The sequence below is a fragment of the Cynara cardunculus genome (genome assembly GCF_001531365.2).
Source record: "Cynara cardunculus var. scolymus isolate 2C chromosome LG 13, CcrdV1, whole genome shotgun sequence".
NCBI lineage: Eukaryota > Viridiplantae > Streptophyta > Magnoliopsida > Asterales > Asteraceae > Cynara > Cynara cardunculus.
In genome coordinates this window covers 40701007-40718048 of record NC_037540.1, presented here as the reverse complement: position 1 = coordinate 40718048, position 17042 = coordinate 40701007, and the positions used below count along the sequence as shown (strand labels likewise).

Sequence of the window (17042 nt, the reverse complement as noted above, 5' to 3'; positions counted from 1 at the left end):
CATCCCCAACCCTGCTCCGACTAATCTCCTACCGGTTTAGAGGGAGGAATCCCTAACAGGTTAGGAAAACCTGTTGGATACCCGTTTAGTAAAATAAAATAAAAACAATGCATTTTAACATTATAATTATAATGAATTATCAATATTGAAAATCAAATATAATAATAAATGTATATATATATATATACATATTGACAAAGGATCGTGTGAGAAGGAAAGGTAAGGTGAGAAAAGTGATAAGCATGAGAAGGGATAGGGATGTGGACCCTTTATCACCTTTAATCTCAAACTCAACCATAACCATTGATCTGGTGCATCCCATCTTGATGTACACCTAAGGGTGAAGATCCCTTCTTACGCTTCTTACTTTAACTCTCTTTTTCACCGGAACACAACCATATACATATTTATATGCATATACTAAATAAAATAAATTAAATTAATCAAGGTCAGGGTAGCGGGTATGAAAGCAAAAGCAGGGAATCCCCACCCCGTTAGTTTTCATGACTAGATTTAAGTACTCTTATTTTACTCCAACAGCATCTTCAAAGATTTCTGCAAACCAAAGAAAGTGAGTGAAAAGAATTCTACAAATTTGGTAAAAGCATTCATTAGTTTTCATGTTTCAGACTATCAAACCCTAATTCAAAACTCCCAAACTCAATGCTGCTGCTGCTGCTGCTGCTGCTACTTATTTCTCTATTTACTGCAAAGATTGCTCAAAACAAAGAACTAAACCGACAAACCCATGAATTATTTCCATGACAATCATCATGTTGTTGGTGTCTTACACGAATGTCGGCAGCAGGAATCATTATTGCAGCTGATGAAATGTTGAGCGAGGAAGCAACGAATTGTAAAGATCGTCGTTCAGCTTCACCGGAAGCGGTGGCATCTGCTTCAGTTTCTCCGGTGTTTCACATAAACTGCAGTCGATAGATAATCAATGGTTACTTTTGGATCTCTTTCAAATTGGTTTCCATTACGATGCACCAAGGCTCCTTGACTTTGCAACCTTTTGACAGATTTTTGTTTTAAAAATGCATTATGTTCTCATACTAACTCCTACCTTCAAGTATGAGGGATGAAAACAACAACAAATTATAAGTCATAAGGACGAAAACAACAACCAATTCTAAATCATAAGGACGAAAACAACAACAAATTGTAAATCATAAGAACGAAAACAACAACGAATCGTAAACAATAGGGATGAAAACAACAATGATTTGTAAGCCATAGGGATGAAAATTGTAATTTCAAAAGCATAGGACTAAAATAGTAACTTTCAACAAACCACCGGGTCAAAAAATGTAATTTACTCTTTTTAGTAAATGCATAACGATCCGACAGATTCAGAACATCTTCGCCTGACAAAAGAATGTCCCAAAATCTGTTAGAAAACCATGCATTTAAAAAGAAAATCTATTTGAAGGTTCTGCTAAATAACCCTCAAACAAACGACCTTTCGGCCACAGAGAAGCGACATGGTTTCTTCCAACTGGTATAAATGTCAAATAACCAAGCCTACACAGAGTTATGTGCTATCGAATTCCTGATAAACATCTACACTAGTCCACTTCTCAAAACAATTGAAGGGAAGAATATGCATCCAAAAAACAATTTTCAAGGGTAAATGAGAAATTACTTGTTCATAATATCGAGGATATTTTTCCGAACTTGGCAAAGGAGACTGATATTCTCATGTGCCTGTTGCAAGTGCCAGAAGTAGAGAGTAAATATAGAAGGCACCATAAAGACACATAGCCATATGCATATGAAGAAACTATATCACCATCATATTTCCGAGTCATTCACAATGTTCTCAAATGTGGGATCATTCGTCTTAATAACTTTATTTATAGTTCTCAAATTGTCTAGTCCAGTCCTATCTGGTCCTAGTCATACCAAACACCAGACAATCAACTTGTCCTGTCCCATCCTACCTTCTTGTCCTGTTCAATTCTATCCACTCCAATCATGTTTGCGTACTAAACGCTACCTGGACTGATAATTGTAGTTCTTTTTTAATGTTGTCGCTGCCTCAACACCAAACATCAACTGATAAAAATAAGCAAGAAAAATCATGCGTTGCAATGAAAAACTTGCTTTAGACAATAATAAATATGAGATTCGGATGATCAAAATAGCTTGATTGCATCCCATATAGACCGATTAATGGGATTTATACACCATATTGGAGGTATGGAAAACCTTCAAATCAGCCAACAAGAATAAAGGAAAAAATGTTTGCTTTAGCTGCAATGGAACATAGGACTCATATCAGCCAACAAAATTAAAGAAACATCCTTAAAACACATAGAAGCTTTATATGAGACGAGGGAACAAATGGGTGACAAAAAACATTACTCATTGCATAACCCTTTCAGATAATGCAAAAACCGTAGCTGTTACCAGCAAAGGAAATGGATGAATGATGAGAAGAATAAGGTTACAGAACTTAAGATCAGTATTACAACTTGTTTACGCTTCATGCAATAAGCTTATAGAAATATGATACAATCCCTTCACTTCTGATGGTACTAGAATTCGGCAATTTCTATGGTAATTGGTACCCTCAATTTTCTCTAGTTTTGCTTCTACCAGCTAATTTTATTTTTAATATTTCATCAGCAAACAAATGATGCCAACTTCTGTCAGGTAGTGGACTCTTTTGACATAGCAGTTGCTATTAAAATAGCAAAACTAAATGGTCCATCATACTACTTTAACAACTGCTAGAACAGAATCATCTTGGGAATCATAACACGTATGGATACATCACCTGTTCAATTTCAAGATTTGCAGAAACCCGCTCGAAAGCCAGTGCGTTTTCCTCAAGAAGCTGTCCAGCTGGACTGGCAAGAACTGCAGGCAGTATAACTGCAGTCGATCAATAGAAGTTGATGATAAAAAGCAATGTGGATATGTAACTATGCATTAGAATATAAACAGCTGACGTAAGGCTAGTGTTGGAAAAAAAAAGCAAGACTTATCAAACAGACCCAATATCTAATGGTTCATATTTTTATTTTCATATTGAGGTCCAACGTGACCCTGTTTTCCTTCACCAAAAATTATCATGTATGTGTTTTGCAGACCCATAGAAATGATGATGGATCTCCATTTTAGCATCAGCAGTCGTAGAATGCTAGGTGTAGATCAACTCATTCTCCTCTAAAACACATATACATATGATAGTATTAGAATCGAAGTATCCCACCTATGTCCATCCAGTGAACGCTACATGTGTTTGGGGATATCTTTTTAAGCACTACCCAACTAGCATAAGCACCCTATCATTGTGTCTTCTCAAGATCTATCAAAGACTAAACAAGAGAAAAGCCTTCAGATTTTTATGTATTGATCCAATAATGTGATCTGATTGGACCCCCATTCTTAGTACAAATTTATGAATGCCTCTTTATTTTCGCAGATTAAGATTTTTTTGTCATAGACTCATAATACCTATTTTTATTTGTCATAATAGCTGGCTGCGTTCTTAGTAGAGTTTTAAACCTCTTCTTTATCATTGTAGATTGGGACCTCCATTCATCTTACATCTTATTTGTCCTAGGAATAGTGTTGAACTAGCAAGCAAGCCAGTGAATGGTGACCTGTGTAAGGTGTCACTGAACCTAAAAAAAAAAAATTCTATCAGGCATACAGCAACATTACTGTCCGAACTCTCTCAACTCAAAGCGGCTGTTTGGTTGGTTTTCCATTAAGTCATGTATGGATAAAGCTGTCTGTGTGCATTAACCTACTTGTATAGATTGGGAGGGTTTTTTCATAGATGGAAGGAGCGTGTTTTTTAATATGAAGTGGGTAGGTTTGAATTTTTCTTGGCTTTCTGCATAAAGATCCCACTAGAACCTTACTGAATAAGCCGGTTTCTTTATAAGCCACTAGCAAACAGTCATGTATAGCTGATCAAATAAGCTGCGAGTCCCATTAAGCTCATTAAGCTGCTAACAAACAGGCCCTGAGTATTAATCTGAATTGCATGGTGTCAGTTGAAAGGATATGGATATAAATACAAAAAATGATACAATTGAAGATGAGTAACTGTTTTGGCATTGTCGACAATAAATAACATATAACAAGCTAGTTAATAATTCACAAACCAACTGGAAATAGAAAAAATAAGATGTATGTCAAATGAGTACACACAAGTTTATTATGTAATCCATCAAACTGCAAGTCTAGCAACTGTTTTCACTCTTCTACAACTGCAACCTCCACGATAAAAGCAAAATTTTCATAAGGGAAGTTGATGCATTGGCCATACCTAATACTTATAATTCGTCATTAGACATATTTTGTATACTAATCATCATCCTTTAAATGGCCTATGCTTATTATTTACTTTTACATAGCGTTATCTTATCTCTAGTGTACTCTATATAATAACTATTATGTTGTTAGCATGTATAAACTTACAAGCATTGCGATGTATGGCTCTGGTGTACTTCAGAACCCTAAACACCATCTACACAAGCCTAACCCTGATGGAAATGTTTGTGATGATGGATCACATTTCCAGATAACCATTTTTAGTGAACACACTACACATTGACATAGCTTTGTCATTTTGTTCGATAAAGGTTGTTGGTACTTCCCCTGAACCACCCTCTACCAGAACTAGTCCAAGTGTGTTCGAAACATCAAAATACAGATACTGGAACATTTTCTCAAAGTGAATCACATATTGGCCGTATATAAGACCAAGAGATAGTAGCAAGTTGGGGCATATTTGATAAATATGCTCAAAACTTGAGTTGTTTTAGATACATGTAACAGTTGTTTTATGTTTATCTTCATCCTTCAGATGGTCAAAGTTTATCTTTATCCCTTGTATATGGTTGTCTTAATCTCTCATGTACTCTATATGAATAAAGTACGCATTTCAAGAATCACTTACTAAATTTCTTGAGTAGCGAGAATCTTTCCTCAGAGGCACGGAAAGGATTCCCCTCGCTCTGGAGACAGCGGGTTCTGAATGACCCCCCTCTCACAGTTAAATAAGTGGTTAACCATCTCGAAGGTAAAGGCTGACCAAGCCAATCATGCTTAGCTGGTCTTTTCGGATGATCTTACAATAGGAGATCAATCTTTCATTCTCTTTCCCTTTTTCGTTGTATTCAATCATAAGGTTATACACAATAATCAAACTTTATCCACTTTTTTCTTCTAAGAATATTGTTTTCAAAAAGAAATGAAAGAGCTTCAAAAACTCATTGCTAATGATGAAAAATTGTGTGAACTGTAGACTGAAGAAAGATAAGGTTAACATCTTCTAGCAAAAATGAAGGTCTGAAGCAGATAGAATTATGTAATTGAACCAAAATCATACTTGTTATGCTGCATTGATATCAAAGTAGTTGGGTATTTTCATATGACCCTGAAGTACAAAAGTAAATGGAAGAAAGAACTAACCATTGTACAGTGCATTTGATTTTCCATTTGCAACCGCTCCTTGAACATATGAAGAAAATTTAGTTTGAGTTGCTAAATGAGATGTACTTGCCAAATGATCATTCATTTTTTCCTGAAAATGAGAAAAAGAATGCATTTTTAATTTCCCTCAGCCTCCCAGAATTACAGGCATATTGAACTACTAATATGAAAAATTGGGCCGCTATTAGTTTATAGTACAATGACAACAACAAAGACCAACCAACTCCCTGTGGAATTAAAAAATCAAGATGAATATTCCTTTCTATCCGACTCGCCTTTTGTGGTGCATCCAGTCCTTTCGGATTCTCATTATCATCAAATCACAATTTCCTATTTTTGGGTTATTGACAGACAAAGTTGCTGATTGGTGCGTTTCTTAAATATAACAAAAATAACAATGGATCTGTATAAGCAGAAAACAAAATATCTCAGGAAGAATTATAAAATAACAGGTTTACCTTCCTGTCTTTACTTTTCCTTGTCAAGATGTAATCTTCTTTCCTTCTTTTGTTGATATCCCTTTTCTGGTAAGACGAATAAATCAAATCATAGAACAAAGTGGAACAGTAACATTTGATGAATCCTTATTACAACAGAGATAGGCACCAAAATGAGTTTTTCATGAGAAAATAGAGTTTAAAATACGAGGGCTTCACAGGTATTTCTCCATTTTAGTAAATAATGCCAAACCTTTCGACGAACTTGTCTAGAAAAGTTCAGCAGCATTCCTAATAAAATGAAATTATCACACCAAAGCTTGTTCAAATGAAGCACAATCTTACAAATTACCCCTGCTAACTGAAACAGCTATGTTCATGAGCTTGTACCAACCACAAGAAAGAGCATACAAGATTTACAGACCTGAGCATGCGTGGTGTCACATCACATGTATTAGTTCTGTATGCAACTTAATGTGTAAGGGTCCACACCCATCTAAAGGTGCTATATACTCCAGGTTCACCATTTACTAAAGTAATCATGCAAAACCCTAATATTATAATGGTATCAGTTCCTACTGGTGTACCTTCTATTACCTATCATCTTATCTAAAATTTATGCCTATAATGCCATCTTTCCCAAGTTTTGTGCCTTTACCACTGCAGTAAATATTTTATTCTCACAAAATGTGTCAAAGGCACTACACCTTCTCTGTTGATACAAAGCCAAGGAGAAAGATATTGATGCATTTAAGAAGATTAAAACTCGGGAGTTGGAAGAATGCTTTGTTGGTTGCTGTTAGGACTTGCAAATAACCCATCTTTTGGCTTGGGTCTATTCACAGGCATATGAGATGATTATGAGAAAACTTCTCACCTATGGCCAGAAAAGGCCTTCGTCTGCATGTATTACCTTGCTACAATTCACTGGTGCTTCATGACAATCATATAGCTGCTACCTACTGACATGTCATGATTGAAATTAACAGTCTTTCTAAGCAACATTCTTCACCGAGTAGGTTTATGATCAACCACCAGATCTCATTCTTCTATGAACCCTTCAGAAGTTTGTCAAATCTGATCGTATACGGTTTCAAGCAGCTGCTTGGGGATTCATTTGGTGACAGACTCAATTGGTTTGATATGATCCATGATGACGATGATTACTTTATCGTTCTACAAGCATATCATGGCCATAAGATAGTTGTTGAAATTGTAGATGGTAGTGATTACACAATGATAAGATCATAATTGACCTGAAAAACTCCCTCATTCGACAAAATATCTTCCTAGTCTTGGATTTTTCTAGGGGATGAGATCTTGTAACCCCAGGGTCTATATTTTTTCAGCAATTATGTTTTTTGTTATTTTATGAGGTATTGGGTGCCATCCTCATGATTCTCCTATAGTTCAAAATAACAAGTTATTAATTGAAGATCGCAAGCCTCTTGATCCTTCACAATAGGGGAAGGATGGTAAGGGACTTGAATATTTGACAGTTACTCAGGCATGATGCTCGGTGAAATAATTAGCATGTTTATACCTCATGACTTTGTCCTTAGAATACCACGGTATCTCATGGGTACTCTTGCGAAAGACATCTTATATACACAGTGGGGACACTTCAAAGTAAGAGCCTTCATAGAGGAGGGACCTGGAATGATAAACGTAATTATCATATGTTCACTTGGCAAAATGATCAATGTCACCAACGCTGTGTTCTCAAATTTGGGGAGAATAGAAATGGAAGGAAAAGAAACAAAAGGAATTCATTTATTTGTGTTCTCAAGAGGTTAGGAAAAGAAAGAAAATAAATTTTCATGTTTTTGAACGAGAGAGAACAGAAAGGGAAGATGTCATATTTACAAATATACCCATTAAAATGAAAAAGTGGGTAGTTTTGTAATTTTAATAATATTTTTAAGGGGTTTTAATTTCTTTCCTCCTACATTTGGGAGGAAAGTTTTGGAAGGGAACTTATCATTATTTTCCCTCAGTTTCCTTTCCTTTCTCTCCTTAAAAACGTTTGGAGAACACGAGGTTTTTTTTTACTTTCCTCCCCTTTCCTTCCCTCTCCTTTCCATTCCTTCGTAATAAAGTTTTCGAGAACACATCACAAGGCCTACCACAGCTTACAGTGTTCTTATATGATGTCAAAATGTCAAGAGATAAAGCAAGAAATATGCAGTAGTTTCTCATTCCAGCATAATAGTCTAAAGTATTATGCCATGACAAACATCCCATAAGTAATAACATGGACTAGATGTCTAGTAAAGAAGCACGGAATCCTTAGACATCGATCTCATGCATTACTTTGTAACAATCAAGTAACCATGCATATAACCATGAACCAAGTACTTTATCAGATGGCTCATGATGGTTGACTACCATTTGTATGTAATCATGTAATAGCCATATAAAATCTGGAAAAAAAAAAATCCATTCATATTGATTATCAGCTTGATGTCCTAACTAAGCTCATTAAGGAATGCTCGTATTACTTTGTAAGTAGTATGTTAGGCAAGATCAATATGATTACTCCAACTGAAGGAAGATGGTTAAATATAATTAGTATGTAACCTAATTTGTAAACTCATGCGTAAAAGATCATGAGCCTGTTTAGTACACTATATACTTGGGGTTCTCTGCTCTATAGCCAATTAATCCAACTGTCTATACTATCATCGTATGCATTTCCAGCTCGATAACAGAAACTATATGTTGCCTCCATTTGTCATCGCTCACTTAATGTGTGTATATTAGGGGTGTAAATGATACGAGACAACTCGCGAGCTACTCAAGATCGACTTGGTCAAAACTCGGTCAACACTCAACTCGAATAGGCTCGACTCAAACTCGAACTCGACTCGACATATTAATGTAACGAGTTGAGTCGAGCTACCCAATAATCACTAAAAAACCTCGTGAGATACTTGAGTTTTTTTCTATATATAATTAGTTTTAAAAAAATATAATCAGTTTTATAATATAATATGTATAATATAATGTAATAAAAATGTCTTATATTTTTAAATATTTGAACAATATTGTGCATTTTTAACTATAAAAACTAATCAATATTTTTTTCTACTAAAATCATAAAAAAAAGAAGTGAAGTTGTCTCACATTGGAAGAAAGATAGTAAAAGAAGGATGAAGAGGTGTTATAAAAAGAGAGGAAGGTGAATGAAGTTTGTAACTTTGTCTTTTTGATGATGAAGTTTGAGGTGCATCCCTTTAGTTCTTAATAATTTAAGAGAACACCTTTAAGTTTTATAGTTTATAAGAGAATACCCTAAAATTTCATAAATCTCGACAGGTGAGTATGATTCGAGTTCGAGTTTAAAAAATTGCAATCGAGTTCGAGTCGAGTTTAGTTTTTAACTACTCGCGAGTTTTTGAGTCGAGTTCGAGCTTGAGAAATGGCTATCGAGTTCGAGTCGAGTATATTGACACTCAAGCTTGACTCGCATCATTTACACCCCTAGTGTATATGATATCAAAGATTGTTTTGATATGTGAATATGTGATTACAACAAACGGGAATGTACTTTACTTTTGAAAGCTCAAGCAGAACATTTTTTTCTCTAAGTACAAGCTTCTTATTAGGTCCGCAGAAAAACACAATAAACCCGTTGACCTACCCAACCCTACCAAAAAATAGGAAAAAATAACCTAGCCTGAAAGCCTACTCAATTCCTAGCATATACAAATTGGAATTGGGCCAGGCCCGGCTGAACCCACTGAACCCTACCCAACCCGATAACCAGACATTACCAAAAGCCAACCTGCTCTATGCCTGTCGATTTCCCTTCCCAGCTTGGCAGCTTCAGCCTTCAGTTCATCAAGTTCAGGCTTCCCCCATTCAGCCATGATATTAAACTATGTATTATATTGAACTTCGTATTACTTTATAGTGTGCAAAATGATGTGTACAATTCAATTTTGTAGTCAGTCATGTTATTTAACAATCTACCCTTTGAATATTATTATGATGATTTTTTGTGACATTTAAATTTATATTGATGATTTTATCTTTAATGATAATTTATGTTAGCAATGACGTTATGCGCAATGTCATCACCTACTTGAAGTACGGTACCGGTATTTACAATCTAATGTCATTGAATGTATATTATCATGTGAGATTTGCAAGCAATTACAACTTTAGTTTTTGTTACGAATAATCCATGTATTTTGGTATACATATGAGTATTTTACTTCGGTAAATGAGTACCATTTGGATTCTTCAACTTTTGTTATGATAATCTATGTACTCTGGTATATAACGGTTATAGTTAGTTACTAATGAATTTATCTCATTTATGTTGCATTCATAAATTAATATTTTTTGTCATCTAGAACTTCCATTCACATAATTTATTAAGCAATCATTTCTCATCAATACCTAATCGAGACAGAAGGGGAAAATGTACACTCCACAAAGGGAACATATTTAACCAAAACAAACTTATATAAAGATAAAGAGTGAAAACACAGAACTATGGTTTTCCTGATAATAGGTAAGTAGAAAGGATGGAATTAAAAGTGTACAATCTCATTGATCGCCTACTTGAAACATTGTGTCAATAAATATAGAGTTGATGCATGTGTTTACAACCAAGTCTAGTGAAAGTTATGGTATAAATGATAAAAAAATAAAAAGAACGGAAAATTAGAAAATGGGTGCACAAATAAGGAATATGAAGTTACTACTAAACTTACAAACATCCATCTGCACCGCAAAGCCACATCCCGGACAGTCTTGTTTTGCAATTGCACGGCAATCTTTGCATAGCGGACGATGTTTGATTCAGTTGCATACCTGAGATTTGGTTCCCGAGAACAATAGTCAACAACACCAAACAAGTATGAGGTTGATGAGCAAAGGTTTAGATAAAAGTGGGAACTTGAAACAAAAAGGCGAGACTTATGGATCTGAATTTTAGGTTTCTTTATCTGACACATACACATGTTAGATCTCATTATTCAATTGGGTGACATAATAAAATTGGTATAAGGTTTGGCAGGAATTTACAAAGGCGTCGGTATTTTTTACTTGATATTTTAGTGTGGAGTCACGATCTTAATACCGAATTTGGTTTGGACATGAACAAACACTAAGTATTAGTTACATACCGAACTACACAATGTTACAAACTAAAATTTTGAAAGAGCCATTTATTTGTTTTGTATTTTCAAACCTTACTTTTACAGCGTGGACTCTTGAAAATGTACTATCCAACTCCAGGGCACATATTATCTTTTTGAACTAATTTAATAATCAAAAGAATTTACTAGGGACCTGTTTGAGATACTTTGCTGTTAATTGCACATGTCTTTGAGCAAGTTTATAAAAGCACTTGGTGTTTGATAAATTCATGTTGAAAAGTATAATGAAGCCAGAAAGAGTGTAATATGAGAAGTCAAAATTTCCCTTTTGGGATATGGCGTTTATCAAGAACGGTAATGTTTTTTTTCTTTATTTAAAGATGATCACATTCTGTACTTTAAACCTTTCCAAATATGTTAACGACCATATGTTTTTGGACAAAATTAAACAGGAAGTGCAATTATAATTCTCAACAATGATAAGCAAACAAAAAGGCAAGTATGGCATTAGTTGAAATGTACTTCCTCCGTCTCATGAACATATATCAGAAATTTCTATTCTGGGATGTCCAATATTAGTTGTGTTGCGTCTCTCTAAGGCAAATGGTAAGACTAAATCTAACAGCCTATCCTCACCATTGCAAATTGTTGAAGGTAATGATTTGAAAGACTTTCATACATTGTCATTAATTTCTTTCTTGGAAAGTATATAATAATTATGGATTGGATTTCGGTGAGAATGGAAGTTATGGTGAGAAGGGTAAAAGGGGATCTCCACCCTTGGATCAATCCTAAATGAAGATCAACCCTAATGAGATGCACCGGATCAATTCCCGTGAGAAGCGCAATTCATGGGGTGGGGTGAGATCAAAAGTAATCAAGGGTTCATATCCCTTCTTACGCTTCTCACTTAACTCCTATCCTCACACGATCTTTCGACTAATAATTATATACCGCAAATGAAACTCACATACGTCTCACCTGTGGTGAGGTTGGAACACTGACCTCTAAAAGGGTTGGGTTACCAGATAATGCTAGGCCAAATGCTCTTTGGTTACATTGTTATTAATTAAGGGAATTTTTAGATACTTTACTGATAGTCAAAACTTCTAGAAAACTACTTGCAGAGTATACTGTTACAAATTCATTAGACGAAGGAATTATGAAGGAATAGGAACAAGCATTTCACCCAAATTGTTGCAATAGAGTGGCGGATACAAGGGATAGGGGGCAAAGGCCCCCAACAAATGCATGACATGCATGTTTACATAATTTTATTTTACCTAAAATTACTATTATGCCCCCAACAATTAAAAGGCCCCAACCCTAATTCCTGCCATCTCATAGTCTCATTTACCACCCGCACCTCAAGATTCATCAATTCACACATCAATTGAACTCTGATTCCCCCAACTCTCAAATCCCAACCCATTGAAAGTTATCTTGGTTCTCTTATTTTGTTTGCTATTGAATTTGATCAACCACTATTTTTTGGTTTTTTTTATCCAACCTTTCTTTTGCATTTTATAATGTCTCAGGTTTAACCGAAATAGTACAAAACTTATCAGAAACTGAACCAAATAAGTTATATTTATTCGATTAACTGAACCGCTTAAGCCAAGAACCGAATAACCCGAAACCGTCTTGGTTTGGTTTAAATTTTTTTTGACACCCCTAAGTGTGCCCCCGATTATAAAAGTTTATGGATCCGCCACTGTTAAAGTGAACCAAGAAACTACTATCATTAAGATTCCAACAAAATTATAATCAGTTCACAAATTTCGACCCCTCTTAATGGATTTTCTGGCTACGCCAATAGATAGATATACGTATGTTCCAACCTGACGAGGGTTAATTTCTTTTATTTCTGTTAGGTTTGTGTTTTCTATCAATAGGGTTCTTAATGTATAATTCCTTCCAGTGAGCCCACATCATGACTTTATTTATACATAGATTTTACTTGACAACAAAAAATCAAACCCTAAATGCTCATAAAATCAAACCCGGTTAAACAATTTAACAAAACGTAGACAAATTTAAAAAAAAAAAAAAAAACTTACTGGGCGAGGCCATCTTCCAAAATTGACTGTTCATCTGGAGTCCAATCAGTTGAGGCACCAGGATTATGCTGCAACGCAGGCTCCGGCACCGAATTGCTGCCGTGGTGACTCGGGTGAGCCGCATCGTTATTATTCGTCCCGTTTCCAGATGGATTCGCCATAAGAAAGAAATCCTAACGGTTACACATGCGCTCACTCAACCCGATTCCCGCCAACTCTGGACCTTTCCCGCCACAAAAATCCTTGAAAACGCTTCCCGGCAAAACTATCTATCAAATGGGTGTGATTAAATTAGGGTATAACAGATGTTTTGGGTATGTAACTGTGCAACAAGAACAAAGAAATGGACACACTGAACCCGAACCCTTCTGGTTTACAGGATATTTGGGGGTATATAGCTTCTGCTTATTCGGGGATAGTGGATGAAACTGATATGGAGAAGGAAAGTGGTTTTGCCGGTGTTGCGGAGAATTCAATTTTCCACCATTATTGATCACCACTTTTGCTTTTACAAAATTATGCAAAAAGTCGAACAACTCCTTTTATTCTCGTTGCTTTCTTTTCTTATCTTTTTTTATAACCAACCATCACACACAATTCGACCAATCATCTCTAGTTCTCAAGTTAAAAATTCAAGAGTAAACTACAATTTTGGTCCTGTATTTTTGTTAGTGATTTGTATCATTAATATTATTTAAGTGTAATGAGATTAATTTGTTAACCAATGTAATCATGATAAATATCGAACAAGTAAGGAAGGTGTAGATGACACACTTGTTTGAATTTATTTTGATTTAGGGGCTAAACGACGGGTGTCCGGGGGCAACGCCCCCGGTGGCGGGGTCCAAGGGGCAGAGCCCCTGGCTGGGGTGTCGTTTTGACAGTTTTCGGATTGATTGGCTTCAAAAACTGTCGTTTTGACAGTTTTCGTATGGTTTTGAATTGGTCATTTTTCGTCTAGAGAGGTACACATAGATTCATAACGATTTTCTGCATTCTCAAGTTCGAAAAACCACTGAATTTTATCCGATTGAGATTTCGATTGTAACGTTGTAATACTTCAATCTGAAAGTGATAAACGACTTTCAGTGGATTCCAAGCAAAGTTACTCTAACAATTTTACTAAAAATAACACTTTTCATCCTTATAATTTCAAGTTTACAAAAAGGTCATGTTGGTTTACAAAGACGTCCGGATTTGACTTCTACTTTTAACAGCCATTAAATAATTTTGTTAAATTAAAGACATTTTTTTTCTTCATTTTATCAATTTTTTATCCAATCAAAAACCACAAAGACTAAGGGTCCGTTTACTAAACATTTACTTGGTAAGTGCTTACCGGATAAATTTTCTCATCGGATGAACATGAGAAGAGCCAAGAATATTACAGGGTAAGAGTGATAAGAAGGATGGAGAGTCTTACCCGGTAAGTGAGGATGACGACTCTTACCCAGGTAAAAGTTTACCCAGTAAATTGTTACATTCCATAGGTTTGGATATATGCTAAAATCTTACACATCAAAATAAATCATAGTGTTGACTCTTATTAGTAAAGTTGATTTTGATTTGGTAAACAATAAAAAAAATTGATAAAATGATAAAAGTTGTTTCTCATTTATTGAAATTTTTAATGACCGTTAGAAAAAGGGATCAAATCAAGAAGTTTTTATAAATCATGATGATTATTTTATAATTTCGAAACTGTAAAAATAAAAATTATTATATTCCACAAAATATAGGGATTAAATTTATAATTTACTCAAAAAATCAAATATTTAAACCGGTGACGATTAAAAACCAAATTTGAAGTGTTTCTTCTTGTTTTTTTTTTTCTTTTCTTTAGGTGGAAGCAAAATCAATTAAAACTGTATTAAAATGATATTTGTATAATACAACGAAATACATCTTGATCTTATTGTTTTATTTTATATTTTGGTTATATCGATGTTATAATGCGATTTTATGTGGTTTTGAGAAAACGAAAATGTTTTTATTTTTGAATAAAATATAAATCTGAAGATATTATAAAAAACTTAGAAAAATAATCGATATTAATATCAATTAACTATTTAAAAGTTTTTGTTTTTGTGATATAATTGATTGAAGTTTAATAACGAACTAATTATTTTTGGTTTAATAAAATAATTTTTTTAAGATAATAATTAAGTATTCTGTTAAAAATCAATAATTATCTTAATTATATTTTATATTTAAAATGATATTTATCATGTACTTGATTATGTGTATCTGCAGTTAGTTAGTTAGTTACACGAATTTAAACATAAAACTTTAATAAGATGTACTCACACGCATTCTACTTGTAATCTTAAATTTTAAGTAATACGCATAAAAAAAATATTTTTAAATGTTTTTTGTCAAATGTTTTATAAATCACTCTGGCATTTTGTCGAACACGTTATGGGCAACAACCAAAATAGAGAATTTCCTCAGATTTAAGATCTCATTATATCCTGATGTTCTAAGAACCAATTGAAAAGAGAAGGAAACCCCTTAAGGATCTTGATTCTTCATTTTCTTGATCGATTATGTGGTTTTTGTTTTATGTATAAGGGCCATTTATTTTTGTTTTTCCTTTATTGTAAAACTAGTGTTTGATATTGCACGTTGTGCGATAACAATAATTTTTTTAAAATTATTTAAGTTAGCTAAATAAGTCGATGATCACATTTATATATTAAATTAATAATAATCAATAATTACTTTGATATATGAATCCATCTTATTATTATTGATTGTTTTATATATAATGGGGATCATTCAAAGGAGAACTGACTTGTTTGTGGTAACCGTGAGATTCTATCTCAACCACAAATCAATAGATAAATTAGAAAATTTATAATTTCGGTAATTTTTAATTAAAATTTTAATGCAAGGACATTTTAGTTATTTTCTCTCCTCTCTTCTCTCTCTATCGCCGTCTTCCGGCCTCCAGCCACCATCCTCCGGTGATACCACAATGTGATACTCAAGCAACATATAAGATGCATTGTGATACCACTGTGTTACATATCCGATCGACCACACAAACGACCTCAGTGTGATACCCAATCACATATAAGATGCATTGTGATACCACTGTGTTACATATCCGATCGACCACACAAATGACCTCAGTATGATATCCAATCACATATAAGATGCATTGTGATACCACTGTAGCATCACCGAAGGCCGGGAGACAGAGAGAGAAGAGAGGAGAGAGGAGAGAGAATACCTAAAATGTCATTACATTAAAATTTTAATTAAAAATTACCAAAATTATAAATTTCCTAATTTATCTATTGATTTGTGATTGAGATTGCCTCACGGTTACCACAAACTAATTAGTTCTCATTTGATTAAGCCCTTATATATATATATATATATATATATAAGTCTTATAATATCAATCTTTTATTTTATCAAACTTTATAATTGGTTCAAAATCATAAAAAAAATATGTGAAAATATTGATTATGATCATGAGGTGTATTATGAGAATTGTTTTGTCATAATACATATCAGTTTATTTCCTACATATATTCTCATAAAATATTTATATTCACCTAGCGCACATTGTGTTTTTACATACTTTGGTATAATTGTTGAATGTTTTTTGCAATTTGCTCATATTAGTCATAATATACGGATTTGCATCATTGACCAAAAACCTTCTTGAAACCCCTCTTTTCCTACATACAATTGCACAAAGTGGAATAATGATATATAGTATTATGATCATTCCAGATACATAGGAGTCTGATTGATTTATTACTTTTTTCATTTGATTTGTTCGAGCTTTTTAGATTTGTTTTAGACAATTCATAGTTTTGTTTCTCTATAAAAAAAATTCTAAAAGAAGAGGTCTTAATAAAATAATGTAAAATAAAATACATGTATTATATTAATTCTAGTGCTAATTATATATAGAGTTTGATTTTAGCTTAAATAAGAAATTGATTATATATACATAT

General features: G+C 33.9%; 1 protein-coding gene across 2 annotated transcripts; it reads right to left on the bottom strand.

Annotated features, from left to right (window-relative positions):
* Positions 1-465: 465 nt before the first annotated feature.
* LOC112524699 lies at positions 466-13561 on the bottom strand. 2 transcript variants are annotated; one of them, XM_025134648.1, is made up of 7 exons: positions 13069-13561; positions 10622-10721; positions 5919-5984; positions 5440-5551; positions 2786-2883; positions 1649-1710; positions 466-926 (listed from the first exon to the last, which is right to left on the bottom strand). In XM_025134648.1, the coding sequence occupies exons 1-7, from the start codon at positions 13227-13229 to the stop codon at positions 815-817; spliced, it is 711 nt and encodes a 236-aa protein (XP_024990416.1). In that variant the 5' UTR covers positions 13230-13561; the 3' UTR covers positions 466-814. The 2 variants fall into 2 exon arrangements, with proteins under 2 accessions (XP_024990416.1, XP_024990417.1); XM_025134649.1 differs by having other exon boundaries at positions 2786-2868.
* Positions 13562-17042: the final 3481 nt, after the last annotated feature.